The sequence below is a fragment of the Ptychodera flava genome, chromosome 20, assembly GCF_041260155.1.
Source record: "Ptychodera flava strain L36383 chromosome 20, AS_Pfla_20210202, whole genome shotgun sequence".
Taxonomy (NCBI): domain Eukaryota; kingdom Metazoa; phylum Hemichordata; class Enteropneusta; family Ptychoderidae; genus Ptychodera; species Ptychodera flava.
The window spans coordinates 11,396,969-11,422,542 of record NC_091947.1 but is presented as its reverse complement, the minus strand read 5'-3'; the positions used below and the strand labels follow the sequence as shown (position 1 = coordinate 11,422,542).

Below are 25,574 nucleotides of genomic sequence, written 5' to 3'. Positions count from 1 at the left end.
CAAGAGAAGAGAGTCTTTGATAAAGAATCGTTGGATTTAGGTTCAATATCTGAAGGACAGAGAATTTGAACATGGGGAGGGGGTGGGGTCGGGCCAATCTCACCAGCCTGATAGCTGTTTTTCCACCCCACGATGCTTCGTAAAATGCCTCCAGCTGTAGCCGCAAACATATACATTCGTAGTGTACGACGTTCGGCTACGCATGTTCTCCAAATTGTATAGGCTAATTTAGTTCTCCAAATTGGAAACACAAATAGGATATGGCCAACTTGCCAGTTTGGCATGGATATGCTCCTCGGGGATGCTTTCTGATTGGTATACACCCATATTGGTCCCCTTGTTCAATACTTTAAACTTTTGACCAAGATATCTTTGACAATTCTGACTCTAGCACAGCTTTTGATATGAATAAACATCTATCATTTTTAGAAAGAGTTATAACTTGACCAAACTGTTGGCCAAAAATGTAGAGTTTTAACAACTCACCCCTCCCCTTAACGGAAAATTGTAGCGTTTGTAATTTGTAGTTTGAACTCTGTAGGGTACACCAAGTACCTTATTGAGGGGACGGGGGTGTATGCCATCTCCTTGGAAGCTACCAAAGAAGTAGCAACCACGACTTTGCAACAGACAGCCGGTAACCTATCAAATAATGCCACAGGGCAGGCAGGATGACCAGTCTGATCATTTCTTATGATGAAGACCTTTTGACAAGGCAAGGATCGCTTGGCCAATATTGTCATTATAACTAGGACATTCAGCAAAATAATTGAACAGATGTTTTATTAGGGATAACATTTATTGAACTTACTATGTATCATGAAAAATATCAATAACCACTATTTCCTGTCCTTATCTCTCACGCACCTGACACGTTGTTATCTTTCCGGTGCTAATCCTAATTGCAATTTGATTTTAATAATCTCTATAAAGATATACGCCCTTGATTATTCTTTACTGTGGTCGTACCGATTATGGTACGTCGAAATATGTCATTGCGACTAATTGGGAAGAGAAAAATGAATATTAAAAGTTACCGTTCTTTGAAATTCACCTTGAGGAGTAAGATGTTTGAGTTATTACACTTTTTGTTAATTACACGAAATTTTAGTGTTCTTATAGACCACCACCTCCCCTCGGAGTGGCATTCCCGCCTCCAGTGCACACATATGATTGGTAGATATTTCTCAGCACCAATTTTCGAAGATTAATAGGACAGCTTGCGCTCTACGAGGTAGAAAGCCGTCACTTGTGTTTGCGCTGTACAAAAAAAATGGTCTGTTTCTTCCCCATCAGATATATTTATACGAGGCAGGTTCAGTTGATTTCAAATCTATTTTTATAATAGCCATTTGAATCGCATTATGTCCAGTTGTTTTGATCAGATTTTCATCACCAAAGTCACTAATTGATTGTACATATATATATATATATATATATATATATATATATATATATATATATATATATATATATATATATAATTATATATATATATATATATATAATATACACAATTCTTGCGGTGTGACACAACAATTTAATTCAATTCGGATATCGTGAGAACTGTTTCACCTGTATGTCCTTGCTGCAAACACCATTTGCAAATAATCATGGAGTTTTGATAAAGTTAGGCAATATTATAACATTTCTTTACAGTCATCGAATGTAGGTTTTTGATGCACACAGTGCAGTTCTAAGTGAGACACTTTATTGAGCATGCAAAATATTCTCCGGTGAAAAATACTATGACAACGCCCTTGGTTACACATGTATAATTAATGCATTGCCATGAAACTACTTTTTTTAGATATTTATCAAACACTTGTTGCTACCTCCCTCGAGTGGTATCGTCCAGGTGCGATATGTTTTTGTCATTTACATAGGTATGACTGAACCCTGTTAGGTTTGTCATTCTGTGTTGACAACGGAACGTGTTACAAAGGTAGGTGACACTGTTTCAATACATCATGTCATCGTAATTTATTGTATAACCTGATTAAGTATTCGTTAATCCCAATCTAAAAATGATCTTGACCGTAAGAAAAGTAATTTTACAGGGATGTCCTATTTGCCTCTATTTCACATGATATAACTGTGAAACAGTTTTTTTTCCGTTGCTGGTTGTTTATGTTTATTTGTAGTTTACCTCCACGTATTACTGAGCATATAACACATGTGGTGACAGCTTTCGGTCTCGAGCAATAACTGACGTTTACACAATAAAATCGCGAATGTCAGTGTTCACGTTCTATGCTTAATTTTATACTCACTGTGTAGTTTGCCTGGTGGAGCGTTTACATCATCATAGTTTGCCGAGTGGAACGTCAACACGACACATTCCGAATTCCAATTACACTAATTAGTATTAGTCAAGACAAATCAGCCATGCCAACAATTTTACGATAGGCACTTCTCTCAGCTGGCAGTGGTGGCAGTATACGTGAGACTTACGTCAGCTGTATCGGTTAATAATTTATATTTTAATTTTTTTGTCGATGCTTTTATTGACGTACTAGAGGCAAACTGTGTGTGTATTTTTTGATGTAATTAATATCCCACAATCAACTGGAAAGTATGGCAGAATTTTCATCGTTTTTTTAGTGCAATTGATGTCTGTATCATGCTGACAAAATCGAACTGAATCTTTTCGCTGAAAAGGTGATTAAACCTATATTGAAAAATGTGGTTAAATATGACAAATATTGACAAAAAATATTATCAGCAATTGGTTAAAGTTTCACGCATTAGAGCGCTGAATCAATGCTTGACTCAACTAGGTCATGCTCCACATCATAATGGCTGGTTGCCAAAATTCATAGAAATTCGAACACTTTAGTTCCCTGAGAAGACACATAGCTACATCAAATATATGCGTTAACATAATATCGATGTGAATCTAACTGAACTGTGTTGGAAATACGAACAGTCTGGCTGGCTTTCGGTTTTCGACAAGCGCTGTGTCCTTGTGTCTATTTCTACCAATCAAATCTTGTGTCGCTGTTCTCATGAATGATCGTTCTCCTTTTAAACTATTAGGGTTTAAAAATGACCTTACTCAAACGCATTTGTTGTTCCGGCTTGGAAAAAAACAGTAATAATAGTACACTAAAAAATAGACGAACTGCGTAAAACACATGTCTCTAATACCTACCAGTAGAAACCAGAGAGCAGACCGTATGGAGAATTTTGAATAAAACTGAAATACAATCATGACAACAACCACTGCAATGTAAATTTCAATATGGTTTTTTGACAATTACCAAAATTAAAAACCGTTTTAATGATGTCTGCGTTTTGTCGGTCAAAAGGGAATATATCAAATACATGTAGGTAAGTGTAACCCATTATAATGATTGGCAGACAATCTGAACACGGGCATGTTCAACCAAACAATTGCATATGGACGCCTCTCGAATATGCATAAATGTCATAATAGACGATTAATTCCCGCTAGCAAACTCATTGTATGAAAGGTGCGTTTCCATCTGCGCTAAATTTCGGGGTAACATGATTCAAGGGTTGTTTATTTTGAACTTCAATGAGCGGTGTTAGGCGTTTTAAATCCACAACACCACCTCACGATTTTTAACTTTTTGAAACCCGTGTCCGATGACATCTGTGACTTGGATACTGTTGACGATGCCCTTGAAGAAGTTCCCGGATTTTATAAATTTGCCGTCGAAATTTATGATTACATAAAAAGTATGTAAATATCAATAACGGAATCCATCTATATTCTGGAGAGGATTATAATGCCAATGAATAGACGTACAAGTCCTAAATAATAACTACAATAGCATTCCCATCATCGAGGGTTTGTTTAATTTTGATTTCGAAGGGCCATGACATGCCAAACTTGCAAATTTGCATACTGACCGTGTATTGCAGCTTGTATTTACGAGTTGGTGTCTGGTGAATGAACTTCAGAGCTAGCTGTCAGCACGAACATTGACCAGCATCGGGTTTACATGTATGTTACATCATTTAGTTGGAACATGTTTTAACTTGTTTACTGTCAGAAAGTTGTGAAAATTGCTTATACGGGCATGTGCTCTCTCATCAGCCGTCAATGTTGTCGCCGCTGTCTCCTTAGCTGGCGCTGTCCCTATACATGACGTCATTTTCATTGCCCGTGGTGTGCCAATGACACCGCTGTACAAGATCAGTGAAGTCCGCTGCAGAGCTATACATCCTGTGCCGTGCTGAACGAGCTATCTGGTGATTCTATAGTATTCACACAAATGTTGATTAATTTGTATATCTGATAGTTTTGCCGTAGACCCTAGGGTCTATACGTAGACTTCTTTTTCTGAGGTCGATGGTTTTATTAACGGAAGTCAAATACTGCCGGAATGACAAGATCAAGAAAAAAAATGAATTTGTGCGAAATCAGCTGCGTTCATCCCGGTAAAGGTCATGAAATTTGGACGTAATTGAGATTGTCTGGTAAGGGGAAAGTTGATGAACAAAAAGCGCACAAGAACAGTCTTGAGAAAAATTGATACACAAGATCATTAGAAACCAATGAAGGAAAATCCGTGTCATCCTGAAGTCAAAATATTTTAGTTCAATCAAATATAATTACTAAATTTAAAAGATTTTCGTGGCCACAATATTTAAGCAGCGGGTTTTTTATGAAATACAGGAGTATGCAGTCTTCGATAATTTCTCAAACCCTCTTCTCTCACAAGGCAACATTAACCACTAAGTTTAAAATATATTTCCTGGGGGCTGGGCAATGATAATAGTTGAAATTGATTTGTAATACCATACAAACTTTGTTTTCATCGTTTTGCGTCAAAACCTACCAGTGGCGCCTGTTGACGGCAAATACATTTTTATGGAAGGCGTCTTATCGCCAATAAAATTGTTAACTATATTATAAATAGTTTTCAAATTTGAGTTGACAAACATATTGTTATCAGCTTCCTTAGATATGAATACAATTAATATATGCTATTACAAGATTACTGCAAAAATGAACATTGACACGACAGCATATGTACTTGGCTGTGTAATTCATTCTCATTGGAGGCAGATTACATACAAAAAGTCAAATGTGGAATAATATCGCCATCACAGCTTGACAACAGCATGCGATAGTATTGCCACCGAAATTACACTTCTCTCCATTGTACACCTTCACACTTGAATAATTCTCATAATAACCCGACTCGCTCAGACCAATAGCAACTTCAAAATTTCCTATTGAGATTCATTAGTTTTGTTAATTTTATTTAATTCACCTAGATAATGGTTCTAAATGATAATTGCGTTTGTATAATGTCAGTAAAGGGGTATTTACCTTTTTCTAAAAGGGCATTCACCTGTTTCTAATAGCCTGCGAGCATCCAGGGGTCCTATTAAGATGGTTAAGGATGGTTACAACACTTCCATGGTCTGTTGTGTTATTATTTGTGCGATAGCAACCGTCTGTTCTAACTATTGTATCGTACGGTGTCGATATTCCACCAGTACGGTGCAATATTTAGATATTGTACTGCACCGGTGCAATATCTAAATATTGCACTGCACTGGTGCAATATCTGATTTTGCGTAACACACCAAAGGAGTCCAACATTGAGAAAAAGTGGTGCTTTCGCGCTGGTAATAAAAAGTTAGTGTGATGCAACGAGAGAAGAAAGGACAACAAATGACATCAGAAGATACTTTAATACACCAAGATCGGCCTCCAGGTGAATGTAATGGAGACCCGGACCGCCGTAGGATTAATTTGGACATTGGAACACTCTTCCATGCCAGCAGGCCCGTCAATTCTTCATCATACTTCTCTTTGATTGCCCTATATTTTCCGGAATTATCCGACATCTTCGGTATTTTGGTGGTCTTCCATGCAAAACTCGGCTGATTTCAAACTGTTGCTTGATACTTGTTCCCTGCGACTACAATATAGAATGCTTTTGCAATAAGATTACTATTTCAACATCGATGTTTAGTTATATAACCATGAGCAACACACATACCGGTCGTGGCTTGCACGACATGGAAAACTAAAAACCAGTCTCATTTTTAATGAGACTATAAAATGAAACCTGCGTGGTGACTGCAAGGTAAAGACAGTGAAGTTGCAAATTAAAGCGTTGTCACTAACCCAAACCATTCATTCCGTAGCACTATTAACGTTGCAATGTTAATGTACTGTCATATTTTTCGCATGGTAGTAAAATTTAATTGGTAAATGTTCTCATAATCTACCTCGATTAGAACAGATAATGGACATAGTTATCATTAGCGTATTTCTTCCAACAGGCACAGTCGTATACCAACGGTCTGCTCTGATTTTTTTGGCCGGCAGTTGATAGTAAATATCTTAAGGGCGATCTGGTTGACTAAATAGATACGCAAGTGTTACTTTACTCAAAGATGCATCGGCGCAATGCATACTAAATACATATTCATTTAAGAATTGGAGACACCGCACTAATCACTTAATAAAGTCTGTTGTAGGTATCATGCAAATGCACGATACATTTCTTTTTGCATTCCATATTTTTGGACACGACATAGGGTCATAAGGCGCTATCAGTCATAGCAAGAGTGTAAAAACTAATAGATTTATGGTTATGAATACTGTTGATAAAAATGAAATATTTCTGTCATCATTGTATCCTTCCAAAGTACCCTACTGCACTCCAATCCTGAATGACTATTAGTTTTATTGCCAAATTCACGCAGAATATACCCGTTAAAGTAAATTTATGATTACGAATATTCTTAATGAAAATTAAATATTTCTGTTATTATTGTATAGGTACAAAAAATACCCTACAGCACTCGAATCCTGAGTGATGACCAGTATTTATGCCGAATTCACGCAGTTGTAGCGCGGACCCTCAGAAATATGATCGGTATAGTTGCAGCAGTTCTGTCACCGGCTGTTGTTTATGATAAAGGGGTTATCAGAGATAGACAGGTGCAACCAACGAATCCTGTTCGCACACGCATGGTACTTGTCGGAACTGTGTCCGTAAATAGCGACATAGAGGTCGGAAGAGACCGATCCAGACAGTTTGTCACCACAGAGTAAAGGTAGCGCAAGTCGTTGCGTTGGTGCGTCAGACATCGCTTGGCGTTTATCGCGTAAAGATGTGCAGTGTTACTCTTCGAGTCAGCGAAGGACAGGAAGCGGCACTCGCAGCCTTTTTACAGTCACAGTGACTGGGAGCAGAATTTAAGTCGGCAGAGAAGATGAAAATTCTATTAATACTAATAAAGATCGAAGAAAGTCCAATACAGTTTACCCGACATCAAACAAACTATTCCGAGAGACCTCTGTGCTGCCCAATTTCGACATCATTAATGTCAATCATGCGGTACCAGCACATTTAAACAAACTGTAAAGGCATCGGCCAGGTAGACCGAAAGTACATGTGAGTTCACACGCACCCAAATAAACGGCGCTCTGCAGGACCACTAAATATTCCGAAAAAGAGATACACGATCGACAATTCGAGATTTGTCCTCTCAGGGTGAAAGGTAACAGCCGTCAATCTGTCCCTTATTTTTGCGATTTCAGTGTCGCTTATAAAATTGTCAACCTCGATGGATGTTTAATAGCCATGTTTTGCTATTGGGCAGCTACAACGCAAACACCTAAGAACCAACTATTTTAGGATATCTTGCCAATTTTCTGCTAATACTCAGTGTCTGAATGAACAGAGATTTAGGCTCAATGAGACTTTTGTCAACTTGGTTACGATTCCACTAGTGGAGAAAGAGACAAGACATAATAGTATATCTCATTTTAGTACACAAGAAATAACATTATATCACTGTAGAACCTTTGCTTTTGAAAACACCTTGACATAACAAGCCTTAGGATGGCCGGCAATTTTGACGACACTGCCTTGGACTTAAAAGTGCTCACCATTAATAAATTGTAACAAATTACCAGAAATTTAACCTGAGCAACTGTAGTTTGATTTATGACAATTCACCACCTCTCTAATCAAGCACAAATCACCGTTTTAAAGTCTAACATATCTGTATCTCCTATTTGCCAGCGACTTTAATTTCCAAAAAATTTTCTGCTAGGAGTCATGATGGAATCTTTCCCCGAAGCTAAGTCGATTTCCTGGTCTTTTATGACGTATAACACTGCTACATTCATCATAATTGATAACTCATCATTAAACCATTCGGGAAAAATGAGATGTAAATTTCAAATATTGTCTCATATCTTATCATTATGAAATTAGATCTCATCTATCGAATGCTCAAATTTGATCGGAAAGATTGCGAGATATAACTACTAATAGAGAGGACATAGTTGAAATTTTTCAAGAGAAGTTATAATAATGAAAACCCGTGACCGACCGAACCTAAAAAGTGTTTCCTCTATGTCTCATACCACTGTCAAAGGTTACCTGTATACGCAAACAACAAAGGAAATAAATATCATCTCCTCTAAATGGTTCCATGGCAACCACTAGCTGTTTTATGAAGCAAGACAATAGAGAACTTAGGTCTGCGTCATCTTGACTTGAGGAGATGACGAGATGACAGGAGACAAAACTAGATTTTACTCTGACAGCCCTAAGTTGAAAATTATATTCAGAAACAGCTATGCTAGATCAAAAATATGTGAGTATTTGCCTGATGCGATCTGTTTGTGCATTTTTGCAATCGGCTTCCACATACTATAAAATATATCATTTTAGCGATCATTTTGAGCTAATTTAGCTGGAATGAAGGGTCGCCAATTAAAGATGCAGCTTATTCAAGCATTTTCCTTATCATTAACAATGATCAAAAGTGTCTTGTTTAATAGCGAAAATAAGCATCCGCTGATTCAACTCAATTCTCAATTAGCTAAAATGCAGCTGATTCAAAGTATTTTACAGAAGTATTTTACAGTAGACTTGTTACTATAACGTTAGAATAAATCCTTGCCTTGAGTGTTGAGTTGTCAAGAATCAGATAAATAGTCATAAAAAATGAAGATCTTCATGTCGTTATATGTTAACCGATATCTTTGTATTTTTCTTGCAAAAGTCCCTATAAAACTTGTCGCGGCCAGGATTCAGCAAAACTTGCAAATTAACAACGTTTATGCAAAAATAAGTTACAGTGTGCAAATGATAGACACCGCAGTACAGAAACTGCTATCACAGCGCATGTTTTACAACTGAAGACGGCTTTGAACACAAAATTCGTACCTAAGATATTTCAACCAATTCACATGGTCTTCATCAGCTATGCTAAGATTGATATTCGTAAACTTCTGCAGATCATGGTCATGTGAATCATGCAAGTAATGTGACTAAAGAAGATGTTTTAACTCCATTCCTCCACACTATTCAGTGACTGAAGCCTTGTTTGATTTCACAGTAGCTTCCTTCACATGTAGTTTGATAATGTGATCTTCTTATACTAATGCTTTAAATTTGTACTGTTAAGGTTGGTGATGTGACCTGTTTTGTCACATAAAGTGTTCTTTTATTGCTAAGGATACCCTAGGCTGATGTTCTTGGATCCTGATTTCCAAACATCTCCACGCAGTCGCTATCCCAGTTTTCACAGTGGCTATGATAGATTACACCACATTATTTCAGATTTTCATTTTTCCCCCTTAATGTTAGTCACCACATCAACAGCGACTCGCGTGATGGACAACTTGAAAGAACAGTCACTGTGATTCAAATGTATTCATGCACAGTTCAATGACGAAATTTTTTAGAGTTTTAAAAACGTTTAAGAGAGTTTCTTCTATAAAGGAAATCAAGCATATAATTGTCATTTGTATATTAAACAAAAAACATGAGTATGAAAATTATTTCAGCGTGGCTTTTTATGAAAACAGGCCAAAACAGGGACTATGACTTTGTGCCTTCGAAATAGGAGACATTTATGGTATTGATATAGTTCAACAATCATAGAATTCCCTGGACACAGGCCAGAGAGAGAGAGATTAATAGAATCGCCACACCCAACGGGTTGGGATGGAATGTCTCACACGAGTTGGGGAATTCTGGCTCACACGAGCCGAAGGTAAGTGTGAGACAGAATTCCCCAACGAGTGTGAGATATTCCATCCCAATCCATTGGGGTGTGGGATTATTTTTCTCACGTCCCTCAACTATCTTTAGAAAAATGCATTTTATATTATACTATCAAAAAACAGCACCCAATTGCTCTTGTTTCATTTGTATCATTCCGCACAGAAAAATGAAGTTCCTTTCATTGATGTGCATATCAAACACGTTAACATGTAGATTACCGATATGGCAATTTTGTTTTGTTGGTCAGCCACAAAATTCCCCAGGTCATCTGTGGAAAATGTTGCGAAACAGCTCTAGTGGCCAATCAGTTGATGACATTGCGTGAATGCTGTCGTCTGCTACAGCCTCGTGTGCAGATGGCTCGCTCATCGAAGTCTTTCGCTAACTGTATCGCTGTCAAGTCAGTTCTTCTCCAGAAAATATGTCGACGAGCGTACACAGCCGATAGGTTTGTAATGGCCTGAATTCTCCCGTTAGGGATGGACCATTAGACCTTGGGAGGGGGGGGTGGTCACAATGAAATTGTGAAAATTTTTTTTTACTATTGTAAATTTCTGAAATTTTTTTTTTCCAATTGAGATTAGCTGTGCAAATTTTTTTTTTCAGAGTAAATTTTCAGATTTATAATTTTTTTTTCGTTCGTCGCTGTCTGAAGATAAAGAGGGCAAACATGTGGTGCCAAGCACCACAAGCGGTCACTGGGAAGAGGTCAGGAGAGGGGTGTCCCCCTGCTGCTGTTGGAGCTTTTGAAAAATAGAGATTAAAATGGTGTTATTTGGTGGCACTTGGGGAGTATTTTTGCGGGGGGTGGTCAGGAAGGGGGTGTCCCCCCTCCTGCTGTTGGAGCTTTTGAAAAATAGAGATTAAAATGGTGTTATTTGGTGGCACTTGGGGAGTATTTTTGCGGGGGGTGGTCAGGAGGGGGGTGTCCCCCTCCTGCTGTTGGAGCTTTTGAAAAATAGAGATTAAAATGGTGTTATTTGGTGGCACTTGGGGAGTATTTTTGCGGGGGGTGGTCAGGAGGGGGTGTCCCCCCTCCTGCTGTTGGAGCTTTGAAAAATAGAGATTAAAATGGTGTTATTTGGTGGCACTTGGGGAGTATTTTTGCGGGGGAAGGTCAGGAGGGGGGTGTCCCCCTCCTGCTGTTGGAGCTTTTGAAAATAGCGATAAAAATGGTGTTATTTGGTGGCACTTTGGGAGCATTTTTTTCGGATTACACATCTTCCTCTGAAACATGGTCTTCTTGCTCCTCAGTAGCTTCGTATAGTTTTGAAAATTGACTATTTTGGTTTCCTGGCTTCCCTTTCTACTGCGTGGTGAAATGCCTACATTCACCCCACCAAACATCATGCATATCTCATGATTTACAATTGATTTTGACAAGCTGAGAAGCTAAAATAAGCTATTGAAATTTGCATATTTGTGTTTTTAGAGCAATTGTTGCCCTTTTTTGATCAAAACATCTATTTCTCTGTAGCAGCATGTCCAAATTGATTGGATGTGTATAGATGTGTTGAAATTTCAATATTTGTCTTTTTGGGCAATTTATGCCATTCATGGTCAAAAAATCTGTATTCTCTGAAAGGGCTTGTCCAATTTCTTTGAAATTTGCTACACAAAAACGATTAACCATTCAGATTTATTCAGTATTTGCTATCGAGAAACTTTCAAAGTTCAACCCTTTTATGTGTTTTTGTGTTGGGATTTGTTGGATAGATGGCATTCTACGTAGTGTATTGTTGAATGTTAAAACATGTGTTGCTGTTGTTATTTGAGGCTGTTTTTTGAGAAAAAAGAATTGAAAATGCCTTTTTAAAAGCAAAAAATACATAATGACTTGATATGTCGTTTCATCATTATTGACGTGTTCTACTTGTTCACCCATTCTTGCATTCATCATTGTAATAAAATGCTGTGAAAAAAATGAAACTGATGTGGCCGGCATCTGTTTACCTTGATCTTAAAAGGCAAATACAACTTTCTGTCTTGACAACCATACCATAGTTTCAATGTTTTACCTAGTGTACCTGCTTGGTTTGTACGCAGGAAACAAGTAGAAAACAGGCTCTATAATTTCATAATTTTCAAGTGATCAGAATACAAAAGTCCTGAAAAGATAAGATAATCACAACTTCCAGTATAAGGGATATAGTCACTCTAAATGTATAAATTAAAATTAAAAATGTGCCGGGAGGATGTATTAAAAATACAGAAAGTTGCTTACTGTCGGTAAAATCTAAAAAAAATTCAAATTTTCAAGACTTCTGCAAATTTTTTTTTTACGCCTTTGTCTTCTTATTAATTTTTTTTTTATTTTGCAAACTAGTTTGAAGATTTTTTTTTCCTAACTTTCTGCTCTGAAATTTTTTTTTTCTGTTTTTGACCACCCCCTCCCAAGATCTAATGGTCCGTCCCTTACAACATAAAAGCGGTCATCCTCCGTGTATTTGTTGCCGACGCTGACCGTACTCAAATGTAGAACAACCTGTTCACTCTGCGGTTCAGTCGTCTGTCAGCTATAGTGCCAGTTGTACATTACACGCGATGTTCTATTCGTCAAATAATTCGTACAGAGAACTGGGCGCTGAGCAAAATCGACCAATCAACATACGTTTCACATACGAGGTGTTCGTTCGCGCAACAATACAGAGTGTGAGAACAAATTGATCTCACACTGGTGTTCTACACTCCAAGCGCACTTGGGACGTGAGAATATGAGACATGGTGTCAATATTGAACAATTTATCGATGCCATGCATTGTGAGTGGTGATAGATTAACCGTATCGATACAATGTAACATGTGCTGTGATTGGTGAAAAGTATCAGTACCAAGTATTGTGATTGGTTAATTTGTGATTGGTGAACAATATCGATACTATACAATGTGATTAATGAAAACACCTCCACCAATAATCAGAATTACGTGATCTTGGAGTTCAACACGATTGAAAATTAAAATGACAGGGCGTTTAAATAACATTTTCAGAATTAACATCCATGGCAATACACAATATTAGCAAAATCATCTGAAACTCAAAGTAATTCTTCATGCCTTAGTTACATCTGCGCCAGAATAGTACGCGTTTTAGTTTGGTGTTGAACTTTTAAAAGCTATCTCCAAAAACCGCAAGGGGGACGGACGGTGGCATCAAACTTTCAGAATCTTTGTCGGTTCAAAAAGAGTCCTACATAATCTCCATATTGTCAAGGAAAGTGCAGGACTTGTGAAATATTTCTCGGAGTTAATATTTTAAACTCAACTGGCATACATGAAGCAAGATAGCATACATTTCTGAAGTCTTATCCATGCAGAAGTTGTCATGGACTGAGTTCGAATGGTGCTATGATGACTGATGCAGATACCATTTTTCCTGTTGCTAGTCAAAGATAAACTTTAGATTACAAAAATTAAAAAAATACCTTGACAAGGATTAACTGCATCAAGATAAATACACACAAAAAAAAATCTCATTTGTGTACACATACAAGCTATATTTTCTCTATTTCAACAGGATAATCTAACAATTAATAATAATAATAGCAGCAGTAGTATTAAACTGTTGTTGTTGTTGTCGTCGTCGTCGTCGTTGTTGTTGATTTATTGCTGGCTTGCTTTAAAAGTGAATTAGTCATGTGATAGTTTGTTCAACACATTTCGGTCCGACATTGTCAATATGAGATTGAGATTGCATCATGATTATATCAATTGAAAGTGGGGGGGGGGGGTGGGGGGGGTTGAAATATCACTTAGTATACTCTAGGAATTCACTTGATATAGAGTTTATTTTACTTCTTCTATGGAATCATAGTCAAAAATCGACTTCTTGTAAATCGGCATAGGATTACAGTGAGGAAATCATTTAACAAATTTTTACAAACAAAAATAATAATACACACTATTTTCATTGTTGTTCGTAATGATTTTTCAAGGTTTCTGTGTCCGCTTAATCTTCTGTGAAAAGCTCAGATTTGAACTTCTCATTATGGATTACAAGGGGATTCACAATAATGAAACTAATAGCTGAAGTAAGTATTACTTTTAAATTACCGAAGTTTCTATATTTTGATAACTTAATACAGAAACCTGGACCCTCCTGTAAGGAGTTCACGACATTGTTATCAAGATGACCAATCTCTTTATCTACTTGCTCGCTGTCGGCATTGTGGCTAGTGCGCCATCTACCGGCATTGATGACGCAATGAAAGAGCTTTTACGTCGAATGATACAACTAGAAGCCAGATACAGTGAACTCAGGAGGGAAAACGCGGAGCTTCGATCTGTTGTAACATCGCAACAAACAATCGACGGCGAATACACCAATGACGGGTCAAATATTAAACGTAACCTACGAAATGAGGAGGCCTCTGAAGATGACACCGTTCCTTTACAAAGAAAATTGAATATCCAAGAGAGAAAGATTCAGCAATTGACAGAGAAGCAAGAGAAATTAGAAGAACGCCTCCGTGATCTTGAGAAAGAATCGCCCGTCAACACCAAATCTGCTAATCAAGTGCAGAATATGATTTTGGGAGACAAAACATTCGTAAAGGAACTGAGTTCTACCTTATCAAACAGTAAGATCTGTTTAAATTATTTTTTTATAATTCTGAGGGGACAAATTGTAACAATTGTCCATATGCTACCATTTGTCATCATTCGGCATGTAACGCCTGTTTATCTATGAATTCGCATTTTGGCTCAATTCATATTTGCTAAGGGCTTAGTGAACAAAATTTTACTATCTATTCAACATGTTCCGTGTAAATTTAAAATGATTGAGTGATAAACTTTTTTCTAAAAATTACAGCGGACTCATAGTTGAAGGCACTTCTCAATTTTTTTGTTACTTCATGACTTACAGATCATATTATAGGTAGCTCTAAGGGACATTCATCGTCACACGGTATATCTATTGTACTTTGATTTTTGAAAACATGCATAAATTTAATGACATTATAAGTAACTATTTCAGAGAATGTAACGACATGAGTAAAGAAATCTCAGTGATAGTTTGTCACCTTTTGAATATTCGATAAGTTGCATTCACTCCGGTGCTTCACTCGATGCGCTGCGTTTTTATCGGGAAAACAACGATTTTACAAAGAATGATAAACTAATTTGACACAGCAAAAGGAAAGATAAGATGAGAAAACTTAAAATGTGTCTTTCAAGCGTATTAGACACTGAACAGCTCTTTGTAATTACAAATATATCGTCAAAATTATCGTAAAACACGAAAACTTACAAACGATTCACCTCGTTGCCACTTTTGACATCAATAATCTTTTCAAGGGGTTCATTCGACGCGTTTTGAATGAGTTTTAAGGTGAAATGAAAAAAAAAATAGACTTTAAAGTTTAGCAGGTCATAATGTAAAATGAGTGGTTTAGTCACGGTCAAAACGATAATCCTCACGGTTGGTGATCCATGGGAATAACTAATGGAGGGGAATAGAGTTGGGTAATGAATAAATATGGACTATTTTCGTTGAAATGAGACATGAAGGTAATTTAGAATAGCTGTAATAGCAACACACTAACGTTGTTCAAGCTTTTATTCTACAGATGTTTAATATGTAATATTTATTTCCTATTCAAGCCATAGTACACTGGCTTCAGAGAATGAAAATATTTAGAGAATGACCTTTACTTCCGGGAATTTTTTGTACATTGATACGAGGATTTTTGACAAGGTGGACATATGTGGATTTTGAAAGGTGCAAGTAATCCCTTTTCAGTTTCAAATTTTAGAATGCCCCCTTAGATTTTGCCGGGCCGACCTCTTCCCGACCGTGATATATGTACTCTTCCGAAAATGTAAGATATGATTTTGCCAAGTAATAATATGTAGATAACGGTGATGGAGCCCATGTGTGTATCTTACACAAACAAACAAACATGGGGCTCAGTTGTCTTCTCAGGGAAGGACATTGCAAAAGTGATAGATGCATCGATGCAACGTATTACAATTACATAAAATGATTTCGATAGGAATCAAAGACTGTTTTCTTACTAAATTATATTTTCTGTAAAATGGAAAGATTCCAAAACTTCAGCGAGAAATTACTCAAACATGTTTTCGTATTACTGTTTAATGAGTAATATTTTATGGGTTTTAGACCACTTTCAAATGGAATTGACATAAACCATTAATATACGTATATAAGTAAATACCGTGCAGTTTTTCACATTTACACCAAATAATGATCTTTATGGTCTAGGGAAACGATGAAATCCCGCCACAATGACAAACTTCTAAACGAATGATTGTTCTGGAAGAATATGGACTGTTATTCAGCGGTTAGTTTGGACAGTCCCAGGCATTTCATGTAGCAAACACTATCAGTCGCTGAAATCGATTTACAAATTTATCATAGTACATGACACAATCATCAATGTTTAAAGGGAGGATGTCGTCGGAACTCTGCTCAAAGGTTGCCAGGGACCCCAACGACCGATGTAAACACTGTATTTAGGGTACGTTGGCGATTGATGAAAGTTAAAACATGTTTGTTAACAATGGATATCGTAAAATTTAAACGTTGCAGCTATGTTGACACCATGCATCTAGACATAATCGTGCATGAAATACATTGTTTGTAAACAAGAAAGTCGCACACGCGTAGTTCCGACGACTGCCTCCCTTTAAGTTATGTCTTGTAATTGTGGACATTTACATTTATAACACAAATAGTCCAATGCAATGGACACGGCGGGTCACGTAGAAATGATGGTGATTAAAGTCTACAGACGACACTCTTATTGCACGGGGACGTAATGCTTACACATCCACATATTTTAACGGATATGAGGATGGCGTATAGGCGGTAGAGTGACGATTTAAAATAGTTGTATGGAACACTTCAGGAGGTACATTTTACCAAAGCGTTCATCCTGTCTATTACAGTATCGAAGAAGTGTGCTTTCTCGGGAGTCCGAACTCGACTCATGCTTGGAGATTCTTCACAGGCACAAATCGTTACATATGACGAGCAAAACGCAAACAAGGGAAAAGATTTCGACATCGATACTGGTATTTTCACCTGCGAAGTTCCTGGCATCTACTATTTCTCCTTCACCATGCGGTCATATCACTCCCACTCCATCGGAATTACGCTGGTGAAGAACGGAGAACTGGCCGTATCCATGTTAACTGACGGCGATCCAGATACCCGTGACATCATGCAAAGTCAAAGCGTGATGTTGGACTTGGTGGCCGAAGATGAAGTTTGGTTACAACTCGGTCCTCACGACGATTATGCGGTTTTCAGCAGTGGTTCCAAGTACATCACTTTCAATGGGTTCATTTTGTACCCCAATCTTGTCTAAACGCCGTCTTTAATAAAAATACAATTACAAATAGGTATGAAAATATCTTCGAACACGATTGGAAATATTTTACGATAGTTGCGTGGTGTGAAAGGTAATATCTGAAATTGTCAAGAATAAAGTAATATAGTGGCAGGGCATGATTGGCAAATAATTATCATCTTCTTGCAAGTTCAAAAGACTAAATGAGATTAAAAATTCAAGGAAGAGGGAAACTAGTAAATCTGTTAAATCTTTTATAACAATACAGTTACCAAAATAGTTCTGGGCAAATATTTCACAAATCACACAAATATACCCACTTCTTAAAATGAAATGAAAAATATGCCCACTGTACCGAAATACATTTCACAACTGAGAAACGAAAACTATCACTTGAAACATATCATTTTGGTTAGATCCTATGTTTTTAATTCGTATGTCAGTTGGCTTGTCTTTAAACATATCAGGGCAGTATATTCGATGATGGTTTCTGTTTTCGAGCTCTCGTAAATTATCACACCAGAACGATACATTCAGTGATTGTGCTATTTCATGTTTTGCACCGATATATTTAAAGTGTAAACATATTGATCTTTTCAATATTAGGTTGTTCAAGTTACTTTTCAATCCTGGTTTCCGGGGCTCAAAATAGTATATGTAAAGCCCATAAAAATAGTACATGTGAGAGAGTGAGAGAGTGCGTGTGTAAGACTCGGTGCCAATGCATTAATTGTGAGTTTTAGCTGCGGATCGTTATGGACGCTAACAGTCAGATGGAGTGTCTCTGCAGTGTACATTTGTATCGTTATTTGGAACCGTTATTTGATTTCAGCTATCTGCACAATCAATGAATACAATTTATCAATAACTTTTCCCAGTTGGAAAATATCGCGATAAAGATTTGAACAGATTTCTGCTTAAATTGATCTAGTACCTTGATGATATCGGTTCAATTTTAAGTTTTGGTGAAAGGTTTTTGGAATTCGCCAATTAATATGCTTTAAATTCAGTTCATTACAGTGTCCTGTTATTCGTCAAAATATACTGAGAGAAACATAAGTGTAATTAGTTTGCAAGAGATTCAATTTGAAGAGGACGTCTTAGTGATTACTTGAGCAATTGACCAGCATTGCCACGAGGCGGTCGTGGAAGCAACGAGCAAAAAAGACTTAAATAAATAGAGTCTGCTTGATAAACATATCAATAACTTCTTTGCATGTATTTAAGACATATGGTTAACGCATATATACCTATTAGAATATATTCATAAATTTTATCACAGGTTGCACAGTAATAAGAAGTATTTCTCAGGCATACTGCACTAACTTTGCCCAGTTTTGAGCAGTATTGCTCAGGCATACTGTGTACTTACCAGAATAAATTCATAAAATTTATCCAAATTTGCACGCTTTGGAGAAATATTGTTCACGCATCATGTATCTTCTTTGATTTTCACGGTTTACAGCAGAAATTAAAGTAATTTAATACACGATCTCTAGAAGTCAGAGGGCTGGAAGTTTGAAGTGTGACTCTCCCGCTGTACTGTTCAAATCAGTCACAAGGCTGGACGTTTCCAAATCCCCATTCCAAACTCTTACCCCAAAATAATCAGGTGCCGCCAACTAGTAAATTTCATTGATTTCCCAAAATCTTCACAAAACATGTTTTAAAGGCTGATATACCAATTTTACTTATTTTTTGACTTTGACCTAAAATTTGGAGGGGAAAGTAGAGCTGTTCGTAACTCCCCTCCTACTGGCAAACACAGAAAATGTGCCCTCTCACTGAATTTTGATGCCCACTGCCCTTCAGCATCTATGGTCTGCCCGCTCCCCTCTCCCCACAACAATTCAAGCTCCCCACTGCCCTCTCCCCACTACTGAAATTGCCAACTAGATGCCCACTAGGCAACCCAGATCAATACAAAACTTTGCCAGAAGCTAGCAGTATACGTTGGAATATTGCTGCCTCTAAGTTAGTTCTATCAACGACGGCTTTGTTCCCCCCCTACGTATTTTCCAGTACCCACTGTAAAAATTTTCTCCCAGCCCACTGAAAATAATGACATTTCTTCTCCGCCCACAGTAAATACCGACTTTTTCTCCCCGCCAGCTGATTAGGTAATTTCAAAATTTGCCCGCCCGCTGAAAAACTGCGCACGAACACCTTTTTGCACGAACAGCTTAGTTGGCGGCACCTGAATAATTCATCGCCCCTTTGAGAACGTAACCTTTGACCTTATTTCCATTAGTACACACATCTTTGACGTCACCACTTTGTGGAATGCCATCATTACAATGTTGCCAGAAGTGATAATCAGTTGCAGGATACGGGAAATGTTTACAAGAGTTCCAATAATTGAAGCTTTTGTAGCGTGGACGACTTATGGAAAAACAGCCTTAATGTGTATTTTTGGCATTAACAAATGTTATATGGGACCCCTGGAGCTTTGACCCCAAAGTGAAAGGGATCACACGCACAGTGGTTGCTGTACATATCACCTGTGGCAACATATCCCTGGTATATGACTTTGCACACCAATGACAGACAATCCGAATGGCCTGGAATGAATGAACCTGGACAAGGTATGGTGTCCAATCCATGCCAAAATTACTACTTTGATTTTACAACACAACATGCCATTCCGAATTCTATTTTACAATTCAACATGCTCTTCTGAATTTCATTTCACAACACAACATGCCATTCCGAATTCTATTTTACAACACAACATGCCATTCCGAATTCTATTTTGCAATTCAACATACTCTTCTGAATTTCATTTCACAACACAACATGCCATTCCGAATTCTATTTTAAAACACAACATGCTATTCCGAATTCTATTTTACAATTTAACATGCACTTCTGAATTTCATTTGACAACACAACATGCCATTCCGAATTCTATTTTACAATTCAACATGCTCTTCTGAATTTCATTTGACAACAACAACATGCCATTCTGAATTCTATTTCACAACACAACATCCCATTCTAGACCAAGTTCTGCATGGCAGGGGTGTGTTACCGGTGTTATACCGCCTCCCACCACAAATGCTATTAGTATATAGGCAAAACCGCTGCAGATGATAGCTCTCGGAAAGAAGGTGCGGTTTCTCCGCCGAAAACAGCCGATTTTGAATCCAAAACTTGCATTGATCATCGTTTTCGAGCACACCCATCTCACCTAGGTATACAATGTGCTCAGCCGCGCTTGTAAACTTACGCAAAGCGTACTTTTCTCTCTCTATGCGAGGGAAGTGTTGGTATATCCGCCGCAATCGTAATCATTCAACCAATGAGCACTCGGGCGAAAACAAGCCTTGCAAACAAAGGAGCGTCGAGATGTAGCACTCTGTAATGAACATTAGGGACTGGTCAGTTTCTTCGGCCGGGGGGGGGGGCGGTGGATTATTTTTTGCCGACGTCAAAAAGTGGCTGACCCCCCTATTCCAAATTTTGAAAACAAGGTGACCCCCCATCCCAAATTTCGAAAACAGGGTGACCCCCCCCTGCACGCGACAACTGTAAAACAAAAGGTGGACATAAAATATATATATATATATATATATATATATATATGTGTGTGTGTGTGTGTGTGTGTGTGTGTGTGTGTGTGTGTGTGTGTGTGTGTATGTGTATATTTAATATTAATATATTTTATATTTTACATACATTTATATTTTAACAGTCATTCTGTGTTTTAATGAAATTGTTTGACATGTCAGTTGTAAGATAGGAATTTCAAAGTGTCAATCTTGACGTTTGAATACAGTACATTTTGAATGAGTTGTGAATGTATTTCACATTTTCTATGCTTAACCAGATGTCCTGAACAGAAATGGATGTCAATCATTAATATCAAAGAGGAAAAAGCAGTAAATCAAAAATTTGATGGGTGTTAAGACTTGCCAGCCATCCAAGTAAATCTCCTGAGAAGCCATAGAGAGGCATTTTTGCTAAATCTGATGTGTGCAGTGTCTGAGATGACCATTTCTTGTAACATTGAAACCATAAAAGCACAGCTAATGACAAAAACTGCCTTTTCAACTGTTATTTTGGTCATAAAAAAGCATTCTACAGAAAACCTGAGACACAAAGGAAAACAGTTGCATCAATGACAATGAAAGATATCTTGTCATTTTTCCATCTCTAAAACAAGTCACTTTATCAAATATATATTGTGAAATATTTGTGCATGTTGCTTTCTCATACTGAATTCTCATACAGAGAACAGAAAAGTATCAGGAATTTGTCATGGTTTTCATATGAAATGCAGATTTCATAACGGTACACTTTCACTTAGCAAACATCAAGATATCTCTGGCATATATCTCTGATTTATTAAAGTATGGCGCCCGAAGGGCGCGGAGAAAAATATGAAACATCCTGATACCTCTGATATATATTTCTTGTTTATTAAAGTCATGCACAGGAAGGGCGTGCTGAAAAATGTCTGATATATTAAAGTAATGTGCTCGAAGAGCACGCTGAAAAATATTGAACATACAGATATCTCTGATACATGTATGCCTGATATGTTAAAGTTGGGCGTGCTGAAAATATGTCTGATTATTAAAGTTACGCACCCGAAGGGCGCGCCGAAAAATGCAACTGAATGATGAAATTTGTGGCTGACACAATGCATTTTAGGCAATGATGAGCCTGTGTCGAAATTCAATAACACACTGACCCCCCCCCCTATTAGGCATTTCAAAAACATGGTGACCCCCCTATCACCAAAGTCAAAAACAGGGTGACCCCCCATGAATCCACCGCCCCCCCACAGGCCGAAGAAACTGACCAGTCCCTTATTTCTAACCACCACTCAGCTATGAACAATCTACGATGATCATTTTCTGTTGACAAAATAATTTTCTTTTTTCTCTTCAGAAGTTTTACATATTTCACAATTTTCTCTTGTTTCACTCCTCTCAGAACGTCGACTTTCGAGGTTCGACATCGCGATGCTCTTTTGTTTGCAAGGCTGTTTTTCCCCGAGTGCTCATGGGTTGAATGAGATAAACGATGGCGGCGTCAGACACGAACGCTTCCCTCGCATAGAGAGAGAAAAGTGGGCTTTGTGTAAGTTTAAAAGCACAGCTTAGCATATCGTGTATCTAGACAAGTTGAGCGTGCTCAAATAGGAGATCGATCACGATTTTGCAATTGACTAATTATATTTTCTAATTTTTATAAGTCAGCCGGCCCATTGACAAGTTTTGCAGGATGTTCTTAATCACAAGGCCTGACATGGAAAATTGTGCGGTGAATTTAACCCAATATCTCACTCTTGTTCATCTACATTCACGTGTAGGCCTACATACAAAAAAGCATAATATATTTACTGTATAACAAACCTTCTAGTTTTAACGTTAAAAACAATAACATTCTGGGGGGAAATCTCTTATCCCCATAGGCCTAATTGTCAATGTTAGAGATTTATCATGTAACTACAATTAGTACATAAGTGCGACCGTTTAAAATTTGACCACGTGGAGAAAACGATCATATTTTTATATTATTTTTCGGCTATATGTACTATATTTTATACATTCCTTTTCATAATTCATTTCACATAAACTGATCCTGTAAAATTTGATATCTATTTCATGATTTAGATATTGGTTATAGTTATTTCAATGTCATTGGTCTATTGCATGAATATGGATTCATGCCTATAATATTTTGAACATCGTATATTTTAGTAGCAATTTCTTGGTCGTACATAATTTGTCATTGAAATGCAAAACGTGGCACCATAAATTAAACTGTATTACTCCACTTTCTTTTGTTTTAACAAACATGAAAGGTAGGGAAAGCAAAGCTAAAACACAATCCTGCACTTTTGTCCGTCATGTCCCTGCTTGGCACTCCTCGGATCTCTGCTTGCTTTTGCATGGCTAGTCAGCTGGCGAGTATGTCAGCCCAGCTAAATCTGAACTACTTTATAAAGTATACTGAGTGTAGAAGCAATAATGAGATCGATCAAGTATCAGATACATGCTTTTAAACTATAGAACATCCTTGTATTTAATTCGTAAAGATTAGAAACGATAATTAGATCGGTTCAATATCAGATATATCCTGAAAATATTTTACTGAAGAATGCCAGCTAAACTTGAGCCAATTTATAAAGTTTAGAAACGATAATTAAATCGACCAAATATCGGATATATCCAGGAATAAAGTACTTAAGAATGGCTAGCTAATTTCTGCTTATTTATGAAGTTTAGAAATTATCATTAGAGCAGCTAAATATTGGACATATCCCTATTTTTGTTAATGAAGAAAGCCAAGCTATATGACATAACTTTAGACACTTATGCTAATTTATGAAGTTTAGAAACGATAATTAGAGCAGCTAACTGTCAGGTATATCTATTCCATAATATTTTGTTAATGAAGAAAGTCCAGCTTTCGGATATATCTATACAAGTTTTTCTTCAGGAACGCCCAGGTAATTTTGATGTAATGTATAATGTTTAGAAACGATTATTGGATCAGCTAAACTGTTGAATTAGCTGTGCTCATTGATACAGTTTAGAAAACAAAACCTTTAAAGGCTCAATTCCGCACCTTGCTTGTCATTCAGTTGGTTGTATAATTCAGTATAATGCCTTTCTTTTTTCGTCTCCATTACAGCGAGTAGAACACGTACCATAATAAGTTTTCAAGAATTGCTCTGCCAAAAATATTAAATTAGAGTTCCACATAAGAACCTTTAAGGTCAAATCTTATAAAACAAACTTGAAACAAAATAATTTAATATACGATGCCAATAATATTTTGAGATCATCCGTGACTATGATTTTGGCTGACTTCTTTCATAAAGACGTGTTGATAAAAATTTATATGTTTCAGGAAATTTGCCGTATCTGTGTACCCCTAGAAATATGATCCCAGTGGCGACTAAATCATATTAAGTTCACTTCATATTTTGACATACGTCTGTTTCAAACAAAACGGATTTCATATAAGCATTATATTGTCTTCTGTATTGTGTGGAGCAAAAACAAATGGTAGAATGTAAGATAAGCCGTAACTTGAAATGTAATCTTTTTGGGTATTAGGTAAGTCTTGGTCCTATTTCATGAAAACTGTAAAAGGATATTTGTATATTACAAAAGGTCACCTTAAAGAAAAATAAATCGCTTTACTAATGATACCCCACAACCAGGTTATGTATAAGTTAGGCTCGGCATATGACTTAAACAGAGACAGGTTTAACAAAAATGTTCGTGGGTCTCAAAATCATGATTTTGCGGTACCCTTCAACACATGACTGTGACAGCTATTGCGTCCCAGTATTTTTTCAGTTAAAAGTCTATTTCATATTTGTGACTTGGCCTTGTAGCAAATAAAACAGATTTTCTACAAGGCATTACCCTTTATTATATGTCTAGGTTAAAAAGTGGTAGAATTTTACGTTTAACAAAAAAGATGCGATTCGCAATACTTTGACTTTACAGTTCCCTTTTCCAATATTTTTTCTGTTAAAAGTCTCTTTCATATTTTCATATGTCTCCGTAGCAAATAAAACAGATTGCATACAGAGAATTGCCCTTTGTAATATGTTTAGGTAAAAATTGGTAGAATTTGAGATAAGCAGTGACAGTAATTTTGCAATATAAAGTTTGGGGTATAGGGTAAGTTTTGGTCATATTTTATAAAAGCTATTAAAGATATTACATATTAAAATATGTCATCTAAAAGCAGAATAAAATTCCTTTCCAATGTAAGCCGACAAGCTAGGTTATGCTGAGCTTACTCAGCAGATTACTTACAAGAAGACAGGTTTAACAAAAACGCATGCGAGTTGGCAATACTGTAATTCTGCGGTACCCTTCAAAGTATGACCGGTAGACCTATAGCATCCCAATATTTTTCCTATCAAAAGTCTATTTCACATTTTGACATGTCCCTGTAGCAAATAAACAGATGTCATACAAAGCATTGCCTTTTGTGTTATGCCAACGTAAAAAATAGGTAGAATTTCAGATTTTTGGGGTATTGGGTAAGTTTTGTCCCATTTCATATAAATCTATCGAAGATATTGCATATTACACATGTCATTTTAAAGAGGAATAAATTTCCATTCTAATCACTGATATCCAACAAGTCAGGTTATGTTAAAAAAAACTTAGCAGATGACTTACAAGTACTACAAGAAAAATGCACGTGGGTAGCAAAATGGTTATTTTGCGGTACCGTTCAAAAGTCGACTATAACAG

General features: G+C 37.0%; 1 protein-coding gene across 1 annotated transcript; it reads left to right on the top strand.

Annotated features, from left to right (window-relative positions):
- The first annotated feature begins 1,849 nt into the window (after nucleotides 1-1,849).
- On the top strand, nucleotides 1,850-18,829 carry LOC139120029 (complement C1q tumor necrosis factor-related protein 6-like). The gene is made up of 3 exons (XM_070684044.1): nucleotides 1,850-1,945; nucleotides 14,107-14,601; nucleotides 16,934-18,829. The coding sequence occupies exons 2-3, from the start codon at nucleotides 14,151-14,153 to the stop codon at nucleotides 17,353-17,355; spliced, it is 873 nt and encodes a 290-aa protein (XP_070540145.1). The 5' UTR covers nucleotides 1,850-1,945; nucleotides 14,107-14,150; the 3' UTR covers nucleotides 17,356-18,829.
- Nucleotides 18,830-25,574: the final 6,745 nt, after the last annotated feature.